The sequence below is a fragment of the Girardinichthys multiradiatus genome, chromosome 1 (assembly GCF_021462225.1).
Source record: "Girardinichthys multiradiatus isolate DD_20200921_A chromosome 1, DD_fGirMul_XY1, whole genome shotgun sequence".
Lineage (NCBI taxonomy): Eukaryota > Metazoa > Chordata > Actinopteri > Cyprinodontiformes > Goodeidae > Girardinichthys > Girardinichthys multiradiatus.
Window position 1 is genome coordinate 41,226,021 of NC_061794.1, and position 19,588 is coordinate 41,245,608.

At 39.9% G+C, this 19,588-nt stretch overlaps 1 protein-coding gene across 13 annotated transcripts in view; it reads right to left on the reverse strand.

The window, feature by feature from the left end:
* Positions 1-19,588, reverse strand: part of hspg2 (heparan sulfate proteoglycan 2) — a 161,121-nt gene that overhangs the window by 13,703 nt on the left and 127,830 nt on the right. For 9 of the 13 annotated variants that reach the window (XM_047380093.1, XM_047379735.1, XM_047379941.1 and 6 more), the window contains 20 exons: positions 17,566-17,726; positions 17,216-17,293; positions 14,826-14,961; positions 14,534-14,688; positions 12,460-12,601; positions 11,830-11,973; positions 10,236-10,370; positions 9,975-10,156; positions 7,426-7,621; positions 7,089-7,268; positions 5,735-5,995; positions 5,481-5,643; positions 4,386-4,483; positions 3,930-4,196; positions 3,678-3,790; positions 2,917-3,064; positions 2,713-2,829; positions 2,541-2,558; positions 1,016-1,100; positions 794-938 (listed from right to left, as the gene is read on the reverse strand). In XM_047380093.1, the coding sequence (XP_047236049.1) occupies positions 794-938; positions 1,016-1,100; positions 2,541-2,558; positions 2,713-2,829; positions 2,917-3,064; positions 3,678-3,790; positions 3,930-4,196; positions 4,386-4,483; positions 5,481-5,643; positions 5,735-5,995; positions 7,089-7,268; positions 7,426-7,621; positions 9,975-10,156; positions 10,236-10,370; positions 11,830-11,973; positions 12,460-12,601; positions 14,534-14,688; positions 14,826-14,961; positions 17,216-17,293; positions 17,566-17,726 (2,924 nt within the window). The remainder of the gene's footprint in view (positions 1-793; positions 939-1,015; positions 1,101-2,540; positions 2,559-2,712; positions 2,830-2,916; positions 3,065-3,677; positions 3,791-3,929; positions 4,197-4,385; positions 4,484-5,480; positions 5,644-5,734; positions 5,996-7,088; positions 7,269-7,425; positions 7,622-9,974; positions 10,157-10,235; positions 10,371-11,829; positions 11,974-12,459; positions 12,602-14,533; positions 14,689-14,825; positions 14,962-17,215; positions 17,294-17,565; positions 17,727-19,588) is intronic. The other 4 variants (XM_047379871.1, XM_047380554.1, XM_047379807.1 and 1 more) reach the window with 3 other exon arrangements.

Sequence of the window (19,588 nt, forward strand, 5' to 3'; positions counted from 1 at the left end):
AAATACAGTAAAATATATACCCTATATTACCAAAAGTATTTATCTGTCTACTTTTATATGTATATAAAACTTGATGATATCCTTTTCTTAATCTACAAGGTCTAGTTTGTTGATGGACCCACTGTTGTCAGCAATAGCAACTTTAACTGGTGTGTTCATAGCCTCCGCTCTAGTTCATCCTAAAGATGTTCAAGAAGGTGGAGGTCAGGACTCTGTGCAGGCCAGTCAAGTTTCTCCACACCAACCTTTGTACACCTGCGGCCACGGAAGTGACTGGAATGCCAGAATTCATTTTGGTGGTGGGACCCAATACGTTTGGCATAATAGTGTATTTAAATTTTAATTAAGTTGATGTAGACCTTAAAATATGTAAACTATTTTTTTGGTCAAATTATTATTAAATACCATGTTGCTGCCTTTTTATTTTTGTAGTTTTTGCTGCAATTTGTGGCAGCTGAGCTGTACCACCAAAGCCTACATTACTGGAAGAAAAGTGAGAGGTTGAGTGTTCTAGAATGGACACGATGCCACCTTGGGAATTTCACCCAATGAATCATTTTTATTTAGTCTATATGTATTATATGATTATTATTATTATTATTATCATCATTATTATTATTATTATATGTATTATTTGAATGTCTTTAAAAGCCTCAACAAGGCTGTTAGGTTTGTTTCAAGAAGACAAGAGTCATGATTCTATCCATACAAAGAGTTTATTTGTAATTAATTATAAAACGGCTTAAAAAGTTGGAGAGTATAGCGGGCTCTGGCTCTGACCATGGTAAATTACCTGTGATTTTCCACTGATGGGTTCCCCTCCGTCCACAGTTATGAATCCCTCGGTAAGGTTGCGATGTAGCTCCACTGTGTGAAACTCTCCCAGTTTAATGGGGTTGGGGTCACGTATGGTGGCCATGCCAGAGCCAACGTCAAACCTGGGATCAGACATATTTCTTGAATCACTGTTATCGAAAACAAGCTCTCATTATGCAGCATTTATTCAAGTCCTGACCTGAACTCCAAGCGTCCACTCACAAGTCCCAGAGAGATGAAGTCGGCTCCTATTGTTCTTCTCTGGCCGTTGTAGAGGATCATGCCTGCACCACCAACACAAAGTAAATCAGCAAAAGGACATAGCTGATACTATGATAACATCCATCCTAATAGGTCGATAAATCTTCAAAGTGTTTCAGTGGGAGGATGAAAATATTACACCCATAACAATTACATATTTGTATGTGCTAAAAGAAACTAAGATTTTAAATTTGATTTGAGAAACTTATTAGGATGGATATTCATTGGGATTCATTTTGCCCATCACAGCTGGATGGTTAAGCGGCATGCCAGGGTGTCGCAGTTTTAAAGCAAAACAAAGCCATGTGAAAAACTGGGCTGCAAAATGCGACCAGTTGCATCATAATGCAGGTTCACTTTCTTTCTTCTATAACATGCTGGAAATACACATGCGTCATGTACATGAGCAGTACATTCTCATGGAGAAGGTGTGCACTCTTGCATGTCTTTTTATTTTTCTCATATCCTACAGTGGGGCAAAGAGCGAAACGTTTTAGTGACAGTTAAGTCATAAATTTCAATCACGTTTGTTAATAAATGGAGAAATGCTGCAGCAGAAAAAAATCATAGCTGTCAGAGGCAAGTTGGCAGAAAGCTTTGCAAAGGTGTAAATATGTCTGTATAGATCAGTTTGCTCATAGGTTTTTTTTTTTTACTGTCTTTAAATGTTCAGTTCCTCAAAGGGCCACAAGCACATGTTGATTTAAATATTGTGGGAAAGGTGGTTCATCTGGGTTGTCCTTGTGGTCATTTCCTCCCTATGTTTATTACTACATATACACAACTTATGCACGTATCCCAATGTAGCTTTTGTTGTATGTTTAGGGTTTTTGTTCATCCTGGAAGTAAACCCCCCATTTTAAAGATTCTCCAGCCGGAGCTGTGGATTTCTCTTGTGATGTGGGAGTGGGGAATGTTTTGCTGTTGTACATACTTTGAAACAATGTTTTAATAAACACATAAAAAAAAAAACGGCAAACAGAGACAATAACGCATTAATCTGATGAGCCACCTGATCCATACACACATATGAAATTAGTTGCACCAAGGAAGCTCTTTGAGTGAGAAATCCATTCTATCTGTGAGGTTGGTGGTAAAAATCAGCATGTAAATGATTAATACTTGTTCACTTTGCTATGTGTTGCTTTAGTTTGCTTGATATTTGTATGTTAAATGCATATACTCAATTTATTCAACATTTGATGCACACATTTCTGAACTGTGTAAAATATTGGTGGATATTGTGAGATAAACTTCTCCCTCTCTGATGAAACGGTAGCGGCTCTTTCCTTATTTCTTTCCTTTTTAAGTGCATTCATAATGATGACTGAAAACATTTCTCATGCATCATGTTTCACTTCTCTTGCACAGCCCATTAATTAGCTCTTAGGATGATGGGGCACGTATAATGCAGCCAGAAAGCATAGTTCCGCCAACATCAGCTTTGACTTCCTGAGACTCACCAGCATACAATATGAGACCTTCCCACCCATGCAGGAGGGAGAGAAGGGAGGGACACAAGATCCAGTAAAATTACATGAGACAATATGAAAAGGATATCACACAAAACATACAAAGTAAACATAATATATTTAATTTAAGCTTAAATGAACACTTTAATTAATACACTCTTACCATCAACATTATCGGGTCTGAAGTTAATCTTTATGTTGAAAGCCTTATAGGCATTTTTAATGGTGGGCAGTGTGAGGTAAGACAAGGGTTCCTGGGCAAAGTACGGCATCACTCTCTCTGAAAAAAAAAAACATCCTAGTGAGACACCAACAGTTTTGTAGTTCAAGGTGCCTCTGTGGCATAATATGCGCTTCTCACACTAACCATGGACTTCCAGTTTAGTGAAAGCTGCCACATTGCCATGCTCGTTAGAGGCGGTGCAGATGTATGTGCCAGAGTCCTTGTGGGTGACCTGTGGAACTGTAAGCACATTGGCCTCCTGGAAGCACTTGGGAGGAAGTTCTTCTTCCAACTTGGAAAAAGAAAAGGCAGAGAAAACTGCTGAAGGGCTACGATCCAAAAGATAAACAAACTAACAATGATTTAGTCTGGGGTGTGATCTGTTTAAATATGTCAGCTATAATCTGAAAGAACCAAAACAGGATGAACAGTTGTGGTTACATCTATTGCAGTTTCTTTAAGGGCTTTCTTGCATCCATAAATCCATAAATGCTTTTAACCATCCAACTACACAACCATTCATGCATGAGTCCATGAATCCATGAATCCATCCATCCATCCATGAATCCATCCATGAATCCATCCATCCATCCATCCATGAATCCATCCATGAATCCATCCATCCATCCATCCATCCATCCATCCATCCATCCATCCATTTATTTTACTCTTTGGAGAAGAAAATTGATGTGAAGCCTAAAGCTTTAATGTTTAAATGCATCAAATGCTAGCACTAAATGTGTAATGGGTCCTAGTTTTCCTTCTATATAGAATGTGAGACAGCACACTCTACACTGCCAAAACTAATAACTGCCAGAGGACATTTACTCTGTTAGAACTTGACAAGTTCTGAAACTGTTTAAAGAAAGTTGTGGCAACATGAACCGGTAGGAAACATTAGTTACCTTTGTCCATTTGATATCAGGGACTGGATATCCTGAAGCTAAGCAGGGCATAACTGCATCAGACCCGACCGTTACCTCCTTTGTTTCTGGCAGTGCAGAAATTTGAGGAAGGGCTGAGAAAACAGTCCAATGAGCCAACTATTATTATTGTACTCGGCATAGCAAGCTCTTGAATTTTCAGCAAAATGCATGATTAAATACATATATGCATGGATGTTTCTATTAAAAAAAAGATCGTTTGTTTTTACTTACACTGGACATTAAGCAGCACTTGAGACTGAACTGAGCCTACATCGTTGGTGGCTGTGCAACGGTAATGGCCGGCGTCTGCCTCGGTCGCCTGATCAATCCTCAGCATGCTACCCTTCACCATGATGTGTGACGGAAGAGGGCCTCCAACTTTACTCCACCTGACTGTGGGCTCGGGGTCACCAACAGCGTGGCACTCAAACTCCACAGAGTTCCCAACCATCACGGTCTGCATTGAGGTGCGTACATTAATCATCACCTTTGGTAGAGCTGTGGAAAAGAAGAGAAATGTGAATAAAATATATAAAGCAAATGTGGGCAGATGTATGAAGTTTGTCTTCAAGGTTTTGAGCTACTCCAGGTCAAGTCTCCTTAACTTACTTTTTAAAGGTTTCCATCTACAGAACATTGAAGGCAAACCCTGCCCATTAACTTTATACACAGGAGAATGTTCCAAACCTTGAATAGTTAGTCTTCCAGAGTCCTGTGCTTGACCAAACACACTGCTTGCTCTGCAGATGTAAACACCCCCATTGCTCTGCTCCAAGTTTTCAATTCTGCAAGGAAAAGATGATATCGCACATATTCACATAACGCACCATATATACCTTTCCTGCAAAAAGAAAAGATGTACACAAAATCCTGCAAAGTATTCACCCCTCTTAAGCGTATTCAGATGTTGTCAGGTTATAGCTAAATAAAGTTAATAGACCAACTCAAAGAAGTCTTAAATGTGAAGCTGAAGAAGCATGATACATCATTTTAACATTTTTACAAATGAAAATCTTAAAAGCCGGATGGGTCTTCTACCTCTTTCTTTCTGATACCCCTAAATAAAATCCAGGATGCCTCCCTGAAAACACCATTACCAGCATCAATGAGTTTGCTTTCATTCAGGAAGGAGAAGCAAAGTGGTCAAAGTTATTGTGAAGATCGATGTAGCTAAACAGATGAAACTCCTGGAAGAATTCCTGTTAGAAGCTGCAAAAGAATTGAGACTGGGATGAAGGTTCACCTTCCAGCAAGACAACAACCCTAAACTTACAGCCAGAGCTGCAACTGAATAATTCAGATCAAAGCATATTTGTGTGGTCCAGTCAAGGTCCAGACCTAAATCCAGTTTAGGATTGACAAAATTAATTTAAGATGTGCAAAGGTGTGACACCAAAAACACTTCAGCATTAAATGTAGGGAAAAGTGGTTGTATAGAGTATTCATTCACAGAGACTGAATAGTAACTATTGACCCATGTGAATAAATATGCACGCAACTTTTTTTCCGTTTTTATTTAAAAGAAATTATGACTTTCCTTCATCTTAGAAATGACTCAGTCTTCTACTACTACTTTTTCTTGATTTATCACAGAAAATACAAACAAAATAAATTGTGGTTGTTACAGGAGAAAATGTGAAAATGTTCAATCTGGAATATTTTTTCAAGGTGCCTTGAATTAATTTTCAGATATGATCAACTAAGAAGGCAAAACATGCTAAACTGGTGTTATGGCCACCATATGTTGTTTTCTATCTTATCCAGTAAAGAAAATTCAGTCACCTGAGAACGCCATCCTTTATGTAGTGGTTTGGAGGCAAGGCTCCACCTTCCTTCAGCCATTCAATCTTGGTATCCACACCTCCAGCTGCTGAGCAGGTGAACTCCACGGCACTGCCCTGAGCTTTGACTTCAACCTGAGGAGACACTCGCACTGCCAGTGGTGCTGCAAGAGGAAATGACAGAGGCAGAGTGGCATCAGCTGTTGTTGGTTTAAAAAGCTTTTACATGCTGCACTGGGATGTGTAGAAACCTACATCTGACTGTGACTTTAGCAACTACTTCGCTACTGCCAACTCTGTTGCTGGCAACACATTTGTAGCTTCCAGCATCCTCGGCAGTGGCCAGGTTGATCTGAAGATCTCCTTCGCTGGTCTGAGCTCTGCGAGGCAGGACACCATCCAGTTTAGTCCAGGTGTAGGTCAGGGGAGGAGTCCCATGGGCAAAGCATTGCAACCTGATCACCTCTCCGACCCGCACTGCCACATCATCGGGCACAGAAGTGGCATAAGGAGCAGCTACACAATCAGAAAAAGAAATAAAAAATTAAAAGGGTTTGCGACCTTTGACAATACCTCTTCAAAGGTATATCCACATTAAGGGCGTCCAGAGAGCCCACAGTGAACACAAGGACTTCACTTCACACTGATGATTTATTACTTTTTATTTTAAATGCCGAAATGTATTTATCAATGGTGTTACTGAGTTTAGGCACTTTTAAAGTTATAAATTCAATTTGCAGTAAAGTAAACCTTTTCCCCTCACTGACGAAGACCTTAAACCTGATGACCTTTTTGACCTCGAACAGTCAAAGGGCAGTTTACTTTTTTGGAAAATCTCATTCCCAAGAAAGTACAAACATCTTCTGAAAAAGAATTTTTTTACATTGTCAAACAGAGTTTATTAAAATGGTAACCATTAAACACAACTTTGTTTTATTCAATCGAAATTAAAGTTCCTCCCAAGATTTTAATTGTATTTCAGACATTGCCTATTTTCATCCCCTAATTATTTTAAAACACTAGATTTCACCATCTCTACTTACATTTGGAAATGCAAACACCCCCCGAGTATCTTAGATGCACTCCATAAGGAAGGGTAGACTGACACTCCCTAACTTGTTTTTATCACTGGCCAGCTAATATCTGTTCTTTAAGCTTTTTGATCACAATTCAGAGAGGATGCAAGCCCTACTTCTTGGGTGGAATGAAGCTGGCTTTGGTCCAGGACATTTCCGTTTTTGGGTCTTCTTTCTTTTATCCATCGACAGATCCACAGTAAATTTAAGGATTCAACATTCCCTCAAGGTGTTCTGTTTTTATAGCCGCATATCATCCTTTCAGTTACTCCTACCTTCCACCTCAGGAAGCTTGTTTTAGGTTTGGCATGGATCAGGCATAATCCACTATAAAGATTATATATATAGAAAAAACTAGCATCATCTGAGCAGTTTTTCATGAAGTATATATAGCCAAAATGTTATTTTGAGACCATTAAAGCTTATTTAAATGACTGGTTTCCTTTTTATTTGTTGTTTTCTTCATGTGAAAAGCTCAACAAACAGTTTCTAATCAAAAGAAAAAAGTTACCGGTACACAAAAAGGCACTCACTCTCCACTTCTAGCATAATGGTGACTTCATTCGTTCCCATGTTGTTTTTTGCACTGCAGATGTATTCTCCAGAGTCCTGTCGACCGACAGCTGGCAGCACCAAGCTGTTGTTCACCACCTTGTGCCTCCAAGGCAGATCGGAGCGCAGCTTGGACCATGTGATCACCGGGGAGGGAAATCCTGGGAAAAGAAAAAGCAGATAAATAAAAAAAAAAGAAGAACATCTCTTTGCTCAGATATATTTTAGTTTAAATATAAATATTGATTTAATTTCAAAAATAAGAAAGTTGTGCATAACAAACCTAAAAAGACATCTATTGTTATATGTGCATGTTACCGTAGGCATCACAGTGCAGAGTTGCAGTCCGTCCCTCCACCACAACCATCAGCGGTTCAGGAACCAGGGCCCGGGGCGCTGAGGGCACCTGGGATCCTCCCTCAACAACCACTTCTACTTTGGTTTCAGTCGTGCCCTCAGTGTTACGAGCTACACAGACATATGTCCCACTGTCTTCTGGACGGGCAACGAGAATCTACAATATTAAAACACAACTGGTGAAACTAACCTGCAACTGTAGAGTAATTTTTAACTTTTTTTTTCTACAATTATTTCACACTGTAATGAGATGCCATGAAAAGTCAGAATATGGCAGCGCGAGGTTTCTTCCTGTTGAAAGGCAGTTGCTCCTTTCCACTGTCGCCACATGCTTGATCAGGAGTGATTACTGCAAAGTCAATGACTCCATGCAACTGCTGCCTTTGGAAGACAAAGTTTTTACGAATTGGCATTATAAACTGAATTTTTCATCATTGTAATATACAGTACAGACCAAAAGTTTGGATACACCTTCTCAATCAAAGAGTTTTCTTTATTTTCATGACTATGAATATTGTAGCTTCACACTGAAGGCATCAAAACTATGAATTAACACGTGGAATTATATACTGAACAAAAAAGTGTGAAACAACTGAAAATATGTCTTATATTCTAGGTTCTTCACCTTTTGCTTTGATTACTGCTCCGCACACTCTTGGCATTCTGTTGATGAGCTTCAAGAGGTAATCACCTGAAATGGTTTTCACTTCACAGGTGTGCCCTGTCAGGTTTAATAAATTGGATTTCAAGCCTTATAAATGGGGTTGGGACCATCAGTTGTGTTGTTCAGGAGGTGAATACAGTACACAGCTGACAGTCCTACTGAATAGACTGTTAGAATTTGTATTATGGCAAGAAAAAAGCAGCTAAGTAAAGAAAAATGAGTGGCCATCATTACTTTAAGAAATGAAGGTCAGTCAGTCTGAACAATTGGGAAAACTTTGAAAGTGTCCCCAAGTGCAGTCGCAAAAACCATCAAGTGCTACAAAGAAACTGGCTCACATGAGGACCGCCCCAGGAAAGGAAGACCAACAGTCACCTCTGCTGCGGACGATAAGTTCATCCGAGTCACCAACCTCAGAAATCGCAGGTTAACAGCAGCTCAGATTAGAGAACAGGTCAATGCCACACAGAGGTCTAGCAGCAGACACATCTCTAGAACAACTGTTAAGAGGAGACTGTGTGAATCAGGCCTTCATGGTAAAATAGTTGCTAGGAAACCACTGCTGAGGACAGGCAACAAGCAGAAGAGACTTGTTTGGGCTAAAGAACACAAGGAATGGACATTAGACCAGTGGAAATCTGTGCTTTGGTCTGATGAGTCCAAGTTTGAGATCTTTGGTTCCAACCACCGTGTCTTTGTGCAGCGCAGAAGAGGTGAATGGATGGACTCTTCATGCCTGGTTCCCACCGTGAAGCATGGAGGAGGAGGTGTGATGGTGTGGGGTTGCTTTGCTGGTGATACTGTTGGGGATTTATTCAAAATTGAAGGCATACTGAACCAGCATGGCTACCACAGCATCTTGCAGCGGCATGCTATTCCATCCGGTTTGCGTTTAATTAGACCATCATTTATTTTTCAACAGGACAATGACCCCAAACACACCTCCAGGCTGTGTAAGGGCTATTTGACCAAGAAGGAGAGTGATGGGGTGCTGCGCCAGATGACCTGGCCTCCACTGTCACCGGACCTGAACCCAATCGAGATGGTTTGGGGTGAGCTGGACCGCAGAGTGAAGGTAAAAGGGCCAACAAGTGTTAAGCATCTCTGGGAACTCCTTCAAGACTGTTGGAAAACCATTTCAGGTGACTACCTCTTGAAGCTCATCAACAGAATGCCAAGAGTGTGCGGAGCAGTAATCAAAGCAAAAGGTGGCTACTTTGAAGAACCTAGAATATAAGACATATTTTCAGTTGTTTCACACTTTTTTGTTCTGTATATAATTCCACACGTGTTAATTCATAGTTTTGATCCATTCAGTGTGAAGCTACAATATTCATAGTCATGAAAATAAAGAAAACTCTTTGAATGAGAAGGTGTGTCCAAACGTTTGGTCTGTACTATAACTAGGAAGGAAATAGAATTTGCGTGACTGAATTTAAATCTGTTCATATGGTTTGAATGTGCTGGATTGATCTGATTAATTATTTTTGCATATGAATCGCATCTGTTTGTCTTGTAAAGTGCCCTGAGAAGACATTTGTTGTCAACAGGCACTATATAAATAAACTGAATTGAAGATTGAGTTTACCGATTGGTGGAGGGTTGTATGCACAATGAGCTTAACAAGGCAGCACACAGCAGCAGCCAGTGACCCTGATGTAGAGCAAGCTTAGTCACAATGAATTGATTCATTATTGATTTTATTCCAATTGTCAAATAAAATTGTAAAATAGTCATTTTAAATCTTTTTCACCAACTTGATAGGGTGCCTTTGATCATTTTTATGGCCACTTAAGCTTTTTACACAAAGCAGTTAAACAGTACAAAAGTTAAAGATTAACCTTACCTGCATGACTGCATTGGAGTCCATAGGTACAGGACTGCTCAGTGTGGTCTTCCGGTTGTTATCCAGTCTGTGCCATGACACTGAGGGGCGAGGCTCTCCTGAAGATTGGCACTCCAGGTTAATGGGTTCACCCACCCTGACCCGGACAGGCCCAACAGGGGTAACTGTGGCCGCAGGAGACTCTGAAGGTACAAATATACAGTAGTCTCAATGGCCACCAGAGGGAACCATTGTGCTAAGAATACATGACTCAAATAATACCTTTAACAATCAAAGACACTATGGTTTGGGTGATGCCAAAAGGGTTGCTTGCCACGCAGCGGTAGGTTCCATGGTTTTTTGAGCGAGCATTACTGATGGTGATAATGGAGCCATCAGAATTAACCCTGACATTATCTGCAGAACAGAGACAGAAACCAAACATCAAACAGGAGACACCAAACAGAAACCCAACATTAAACAGGAGACCGCTCAGGCTGGAAACATGGGAGGAATCCAAAAAGGAGGCAATCAAAGTTGAAACAGTAACCATAATGATGTCAGGATGACTGTGGGCATTTTAATTGGTCTGCCAAAAACTGTCAGGTGTTTTATGAAGGCAAGCATTAAAACAGGGCTTTTTATTTTTATTTCAAAACTTAATTTATTGCATTTTGTTTTTTATTAAAAGTGTTTTGTATAAAAGATTTTAACACTAAGTGTCAATGACGCAAATTCAAGAGTGAAATGGCAAAATGTCAACACATCCTACCAAATAATACATCACTAAATTAGAGCATTGTTGGTTGATTTGAGTGTTACAGTCATGATAAAGTAACGGCATGTCCTCCTTCAGTCCCAGGGTTTTACATTTCAAAACATACCAAAAGTCATCTTTACTTGGTTCAGCAATCACTTAAATTTAACTTTGTGTGTACAAAACCACAATAGTTCCACACCGCCATTAACAAAAAAATAAATAAATAAAGCCGAATTGATGATAAACAAAACACATCCCATGTTTTAATAGCTTGTAAAACCACCTTCAGCAGCAATAACTTCATGTCTTTTCCAGTCTCTTGCATCACCGCAGGGGATATTTTTCCCACATTTTTCTTTACAACAATACTGTAGTTCATTGAGGTTGTGTTCATTTTGTTCCTGTACAGCTGGGCCATCACAGCACCTTCATTCTTGTCTTTTTAGCAAAGCAAGCCTATATTCCAAGTCTTCCACTACCATGCTCAACAGTTAGTATGAGGCGTTTGTGTGAAATGACATTTACTTTTCTCCAAACAAGAAACCATGCATTGCAGCCCGACATCTGTACTTCACTCTCTTCTGTTCAAAAACACTTGTTATACATTCAGATGAAACTGGACTGGCTGACTGTGGCTCAGTGGGTAAAGTAGTTGTTTTACAATCTGAAAGTCGTTGGTTCGAGTGGTCTGCATGGTCTAACCCTATGGTGAATTTTTACTTCCACTAAAGGAAAGACAGGCAGCAACTCTTGCTTCTTTGTGGTCATTGCCAATGTCTTTCCTTCCTGGCATTGTGTTAGCACACGTCTATATGCTCCAGTCACCTGCCTAAAACCCCTGCTTTTATACAGTTGGTTGCACCAGCTTATGATAATTTAATCAAGTGCATTTGAATCTTAGCAGTTGGTTGCTACATTTAAAAGCATTTAGAGGGGACTTTTTCCACACACAGCTCTTCCATTTTGGCTTCTTTATTGTTTAATAAATAATAATTTTAGAATCAGCTAAAGCCTAGGTTATTTCTCTGAGCTGACAAGTAAAACTTTGAATTGAAAGAGAGTGTACTTTCATTGACCCGGCCTGTTCCTTTCCAGCAGCGTGGGCTCAGTTGTTACCTGGCAGAGGCTGGTTGTTGGCAAGTTTCCACTCCAGTCTGACTGGCTGGGCTCCACTGTACACCTGGCATCTGAAGGTGGCTGACTCCCCAACACGCACTGCGGAGCTGTGGGGCTCGACGCTGATGATGGGGCTCTGTAGGCCTGCAACAGAAACCAAGACTTTGGAATCTGGATGATAATTAATTAAATAAACCCCCTTTAATACAAAAGGTTTTTTTTTTTTCTCTGTAATAAATATCCTGTTGAGTGTGGCCACTGGCTACACTGGCAGCTCCAGCAAGGAGTGAATGAGGATGAGATCATGGGACAGCAGCAAAAAAATTTGATCTTGCAGTCTTGGTGAGAAGAGGAAAAGAAGTGTAAATCTGTGAGCAACACCCTGCAATCTAATGCTCTGACCTCAAAGTGACTTTCCCTGCTGCTCACTGATTCCGCCTTGTGTAATATTACAGTTAGAAAGGGCTCTTAGGTTTATTGAAACCGTCTTACTTCAAGTACAGCGAAGTGTAGTTACATTAATCACTAAGAGAAGGATCAAAAATACTGTTGTGTTTAATCGGTCAGCCTGAGAAGCAGAAGAATAAACTTATCGGCTTCAGGAAAACCTCAAGTGTTAAACATCCTTACGTGAAGAAGATGAAGTGACAGACACGGAAACAGAGGCCTGATAGACAGGGGAGCCTAAACTCCCAGCACCCTGTACTCGACAGATGTACTCTCCTGAGTCCTCTGAAGAGGCGGACAGGATACGCAGCTGACTGCCGACAACCTGCCGGAGGGAAAGGGACAAAATGTGAAATTTTACCTTAAAAAAAATTCATTTGTTGAAATATTTGTGCACTTTTGAGAATGGATAATTTATTAATGACTATACTATTATTTAAATAACTATTATTGAAATAGTTTTAAGACTTAACCAGAAGAGCTTTAGTCTGGATGGACCAACTAACATAACGAGTCCTGTTCTTTTTTTAAAGCGAGCCTTTTACGGCTGAATATAATAGTGGAAACAACAAACCAGTGTCGAATTCCCTAATCTGACAGAGCATATGTGGGATGCGCTGGATCAACAAGTATGACCTGGCTTAAAGGGTCAACCATTAAGAACTTGCTGCCACATACTGCAGGACCCCATCAGTGTTCTTTACACATCCCCTTCTCTGCAGATCAAAGCTGTTTCAGCAACATTTTCATATCAAATTATACATTTATATGGTTATTATAGGAAGAATACATTTTTTGCTAAATTAACACAATCATTTTTGTGTCTTACAAATAAGAACTTTTCAGAATGGATGTCAAGATCCTTGATTAAACAGCAAAGTTTCTGCACAGTCCCACTGTAATACAGTGCTTTGCAAAAGTATCCATACCTCCTTCCTTATGTCACAATTTGTCCTCTGACAACCACAAACCTCAATGTATTTGATTTGGATTTTTTTGTGACCGACCACCAAAAAGTGCAGTATAAATACAAAGTGAAAAGAAAATAATTCAATTAAAAAATACTTTATTCAAAGTATACGTTTTTTTTTTATGTTTCACGACTGGAAATCTGAAAAGTGTGGTGTGTGCTTGTATTTAGTGCACAGGGCCCCTCACTTAATCAGATTTCTACGTCAACAGTGATATTTTTGAAAATATCTCAAGCTCAGTCTGATCGGATGGCTCTGTTAACATTCATTTCAAAGTTTTGCCACAGATTTCTAACTGGATTTAGCCCTGGCTAATGATGACTAATGAATAATGATGACTAATTATGTGCTAAAATGACTGTCATTTTAGCACATGAATCTGTTTAGATTTAAACAATCCCATTGTAGGCCTAGGTAGATGTTTAAAGTCAGTTACCTAATTGAAGGTGAACCTCCATCATAGTAGAAAAGCATCATCAGAGCATGATGTTGCCACTACCACGTTTTACATTGGGGATGGTGTGTTTCGGCATCATTAGTTTTCTGCCACACACATCATTTTGCATGTATGTCTAAAATGTTTTTTATTTTATTTGATCCGAGTACTCTCCACATGCTTGCTGTGTCTCTTATATGGCTTCTTGTGGCTTTCTGTCAGAATCTTCTTCCCAATTCTCCATAACGGCCAGATGGATGATAGAGTTCTAAGGCCAAATGTTGCACCGGATTTTATTTAGAGGTTTCAGAGTAAACAGGGATGAATACAAATGCACAACACCCTTTATTTTCTATTTGTAAAAGATTTTCAAAACCAGCTATAATTTTCTCCCCGTGTATACAATGTCTATATAATATAAATCAATTTGTGGTTAAAACATGACAGAATATGAAAACATTCAAGGGATGTTAAAACCTTCTCAAGACACTGGAAATGTAAACTGTGCTTAAGTGCCATTTTGTTGGAACAAGCAAGATATTTGCCAAACAAGTCCCTAACCCTGAAACAGAAATATGGCACCATAAAATATTTTCCTTTAAAGCCTGAAAATATTTTTGAGCAATAAGAATCTCCTAACAGATGTGCAAGTCATCATACATGCACGGATGTTGGCTAACCTTTCGATTAAGATCAAAGTTTGTCCTTGTGCCCAGAGATGTTTATTTATTTTGCATGCATTTGGCTTCTTTTATTCCCCGTGGATTCTGCTGGGATTGCTAGTTGAAAACAATATTGTGCATCTAAGGCACATCCAGACAAATGAAAGAACAGATATTTGTGGGAAAACCTGATGGTTGGCAGAGAAGTGTCCGCTGGCTCTTGTCCATGTGACTTTGGGAGGAGGATTTCCAGGAGGAAAGCAATTTAGTTCAAGACTCTGACCCTCTTGGACATCGGCGATAGATGGCTGGATGGTGACAACTGAAAAGGTATGTTCTGCTGCTTGAATAGAAACAGGAACATTAATAAACATGACTGATAAAAACAGGCATATAAAATAACTGTTCATAAAGTTACTTGTTTTATAAAATGACACTAAACAGTAAACGGTCTACAGCATGAATTTGATGTCATCTCACCTCTGAGTACAGTGACCTGAATTGGAGCGCTGTTTGAGCCAACACTATTGCTGCCAACGCACATGTAAGTGCCTGCGTCGGAGATCTTAATATCAGGGATGAACAAAGTGCCAATATCAGTGCGGTCTGTTTGGGCCTGAGAAGGAAAAAAAACAACAGATTAAGAAACAGATATGTAAGGAGTTTTTTTGTTTGGCAGAAAACAAAGCACATTACTTACCTCCCTCTTGTCTCTGGATGCAATACAAATATAAAATTGCCAACATGGTGACAAAGCTAGCTACTAGCAACACAAAATGCACTACGGTGCAGACTTTTTAGACAAGACAAAAGCTGTTATTGCAACAATTGGATCATCATTTGTGATTTCAGTGTCACTGGCCCAGGTGACATAAAGAGTTGGTAAAGCCTTCATTTCCACAGTGATCAGTCATGTTAGTGCAGTTACCTGTTATGGTAATAATCCAATTTACTAGAGATGCACTGAGAAATTGGCTGGTGGCCAGAATCAGATGATTTTTAGCCCAACATTCTGACAGTAAATGCACCACAACTAAAGGAACTGCCGGGTTCTGGTGACTGCAACACTCTTCTGTGCAGAAGTTGCAACAAAGTTGATCGTTGTCGTCATATTAGCTTTAAATCACTGTATCATAGAACATAATGGACAACATGTTGGCAGCGCTTTTTAAATCTAGTGATTAAGTCTGCATTTTCTGTTCAATACAAAAATAAACTGTAGATAGAGAATCTAACTGTCCTGATTGCCAACAAAAGATGCTAAGAACATCCTAATTGTCAGTTCACTAATCATTGTAACTTTGTATTAAAATAATTAACAGCCTCTCGCATACAGAGTGTGACTTAAAAAGAATTGAATGATTCCAACTACAGTTCTTTGAGACAAATCGGAACTGGCTAAAGCCAAAGACCAGAAATTGGCAACAAAAGTCAGATCAGTGCATTTCTATGATTGTTTATTTTTAAATGTCTATGTCTAAGATTAATAATTATTAAAATAATGAAGAGATTAAGATAGACAGTTCTGATTATTTGAGGTGAAGTCTGAATCAGATGTTGGTTAACATTAAAAATCAGGTTGTAGCAATAAAATCCCAGCAGCAAGGGGAAACAGTCAGCATCAAATGACAAGAAAACACTGAATCTGGTCCATCAACTTTATTAACTTTCTAACTAAAGAACAGCTGCACCTATTATAAACTCCTGCACTCCAAATTCAGAGGCTGTAGTTAATTTTTAATGAAGCTTTAATCACATCACAGTAAAAAGAAATCAGCAGGCCAGGGTCGGAGTCTGGGGACGGATTACTGTATTAAGGGATGGGGGCTGATGTTGTGGCATCCGTGGACAAAGCTGCTTAGCTGCAACCAAATCAACCGTGCAGGATGCTAAACCGAGTAGTGTTCAAGGAGGGTCGTGCCTCAATGTGCGTCTGAACCCATTGACAAGTTTTCAAAGCAGGCCGTTTGCCAGAGCATACAGAATTTCTGCGTGGTCGCGCGGCACAGCCCAGCTCCCCCATGGGAAAGGCTGACACAACGCAGTAGCTCTCTGAGGCAGAACTAAACAGGCCCCTGAGCCCTTGTCAAGCCAAGAAGGGCCATGCTGAAACTAGAACAGCACAAAACCCGTTCGCGAATGGGGCAACGTTGGGCTCCAGCCTGGCATAGAGCAAAAAATATCTAAAAATACAATTACAAGTTAAGCAAATATTTATTCTTCTTTAACTTTTCACATTTTATTACCTTGTAGCTATAAACTTCACTGTATTTCATTGGGATGTAATGTGATACAACAATAGAAAGTGATGCATAAATGTGAGGTAGAAGGAAGATGATAAATACAAAGCAAATTCTTTTTTTGCAAACAAACATAAAAAGTCCTGTTTTGCAGTTTTACCATGAGCCATGTAAGGAGCTACAAAGGGGGGTGGGGGTGCTATCACATAAAATACCAGTAAAATACATTGTAGTTGTTACATGGCAAGACGTAAAAATGTTATGAATACACTTAATGAAATGCTGGGGTTCATCTGGGAGCTGGAAACCCAATGTCAGGGATGGTTTAATGATGACGGCATAACACGAGACATTATGGAACACCATTACGAATAAAACACAACACAGAAACAGGGACTGCATGCATGACGTTCAACACACCCAGGTTGTTGGTTTAAACGTTTCACAACGGCATTACATAGACTAAAATGAGCAGCTGTGGGACATTTTCACAAATGTACAGCAAGTGAATCAAGGACATGTTTTGGTCATGCACTTAGTGGACGTGGCATGAGGACGAGGTCAGTGGCAGACAATGGATGTGAACTACGAGACGGGACAGACACACAGACAGCAGACAGATGGACAGACCTGCAGCTCCTCAATGCGTCTGTGTAACACATCGAGACTGTTGCTTTTAAACTGATGGAAACCGTACGAGGGAATGGCCTGAGCAAACGGCAGAACAGAGCAGGAGAGGGCAAACAAGAGGGGAGGGAGGGAAAAATGAAGGTCAGTGGTCAACATGCTGAAGAGTCTGTTGAAATACCGTCGGCACTGGACACACCCTGAGGTGTAGGTAGAGATATAGCACAAGTGAATGTAAATACAGAAACATTACATTTTACATTTTAGCAAGCACTTTAGTCCACAGAGACAACATTCCAGCTTTAAATATTGTTAGATATTTATCATCCAGAGACAGCACTAGAATGTCTCACCTGTTGGGGGAGCTGTCCTCCACTTTTCAGCCAGGTAATTTTCGGGGTGGGTGAACCTGTCGCTCGACAGTACAACCTCAAGGGTTCCCCTTCGCGGATCTCAACACTTTTAGGACTGACTTGGACTTGGGGCTGAGTGCCTAGGCCACTGGGGATGTTTTCTGACAGAGAAATGCCACAAGATTGACAACAATCACCAGGGAAGATGGTTTTCTCGAAAATACCTGTACATTTCCAGACATGAAATACCTTACAAAAGCATCAATACCTTTTGAATATTTACACAATTTGCCACGTAACCACCACAAACTTATGTTTTCCAATGGAAATTTAAGTACTAGATAACACAAAGCACCATTGTTGTAAAGTTGAAGAGAAATTATACTAGGAGTCTATTTTTCTTACAAATGGAAACCTTCTGCTGATGCTGGACTATGGTGCATGTCGTGTATTCCTACTTTGCTGCACAACAGTTGTTCTCTTGGGGATAGTGATTATCTGTCTGAAACGAATGTTATAAAATCACGAATATGCTCTGATACCCCTCATAAAACTCAGCGCAACCAGTTGCTTTCATAAGTTATGTAATTAGTGCATTATTTAATAAAGACCAGGGAACACAGTAGACTGGTCAAAAATAACGTGGATTTATCAGAGAAGCAGCAAAAAGACCCATGGTATCTCCAGAGGAGTTGCAGAGATCCGCAGCTTAGGTGGAATAATCTCCTCAAAGGTTAACTATCAATTCTGCACTCCGCAAGTCTGGCCTTTATGGAAGTGCTGTGGTCAGATACCGAAGCTTAACTTTTCAGCCTACTGTGTGGCAGAATTTAACACCGCACTTAACCTGGAAAACCTTTTTATTACAGTGAAACATAGTGGTGGCAGCAATATGCTGTGGGAATGCTTTTCTTCAGCATGGCCAACAAAGCTGAATAGAGCTGATTGGAAAACTGAGAAGGCAAAGATTGGGCAATCCTGGAAGAAAAACTAAGACATGAGACTAGGGCCGAGGTTTACCTTCTAGACTTGAAAGTTGACGTTCACTGATGCTCTCCAACAAATCTCACACAGTTTACTTTATTTTGAAGAGAAGAAAGTTAAAAATCTTCAGTCTCTAGATTTGCAAAGCTGGAACCTGCATACCCAAAATTACTTGCAGCTGTAACTGTGAACTGTTCCACATAGATTTAATTTTGGTTGCTGGATAAATAAATTTAATGCAGATAAGACATCGTGTATTAATTTTCCTTCATTTCCACAATTGTGAACTATTGTTTCATTGTTCTATCACACAAAGTTCCAATAAAGTACATTGAAGTATGTGGTTGCAAAAATACAGTACAAACCGAAGGTTTGGACACACCTCATTCAAAGAGTATTTTTAATTTTCATGAGTATGAATATTGTAGCTTCACACTGAAGGCATCAAAACTATGAATTAACACGTGTGGAATTATATACTGAACAAAAAAATGTGAAACAACCACAAATATGTCTTATATTCTAGGTTCTTCAAAGTAGCCACCTTTTGCTTTGATTACTGCTCCACACACTCTTGGCATTCTGTTGATGAGCTTCAAGAGGTGGTCACCTGAAATAGTTTTCCAACAATCTTGAAGGAGTTCCCAGAGATGCTTAGCACTTGTTGGCCCTTTTGCCTTCACTCTGCAGTCCAGCTCACCCCAAACCATCTCGATTGGGTTCAGGTCCAGTGACAGTGGAGGCCAGGTCATCTGGTGCAGCACCCCATCACTCTCCTTCTTGGTCAAATAGCCCTTACACAGCCTGGAGGTGTGTTTGGGGTCATTGTTCTGTTGAAAAACAAATGATGGTCCAACTAAACACAAACCGGATGGAATAGCATGCCGCTGCAAGATGCTGTGGTAGCTATGCTGGTTCAGTATGCCTTCAATTTTGAATAAATCCCCAACAGTATCACCAGCAAAGCACCCCCACACCATCACACCTCCTCCTCCATGCTTCACGGTGGGAACCAGGCATGTAGAGACCACCCGTTCAC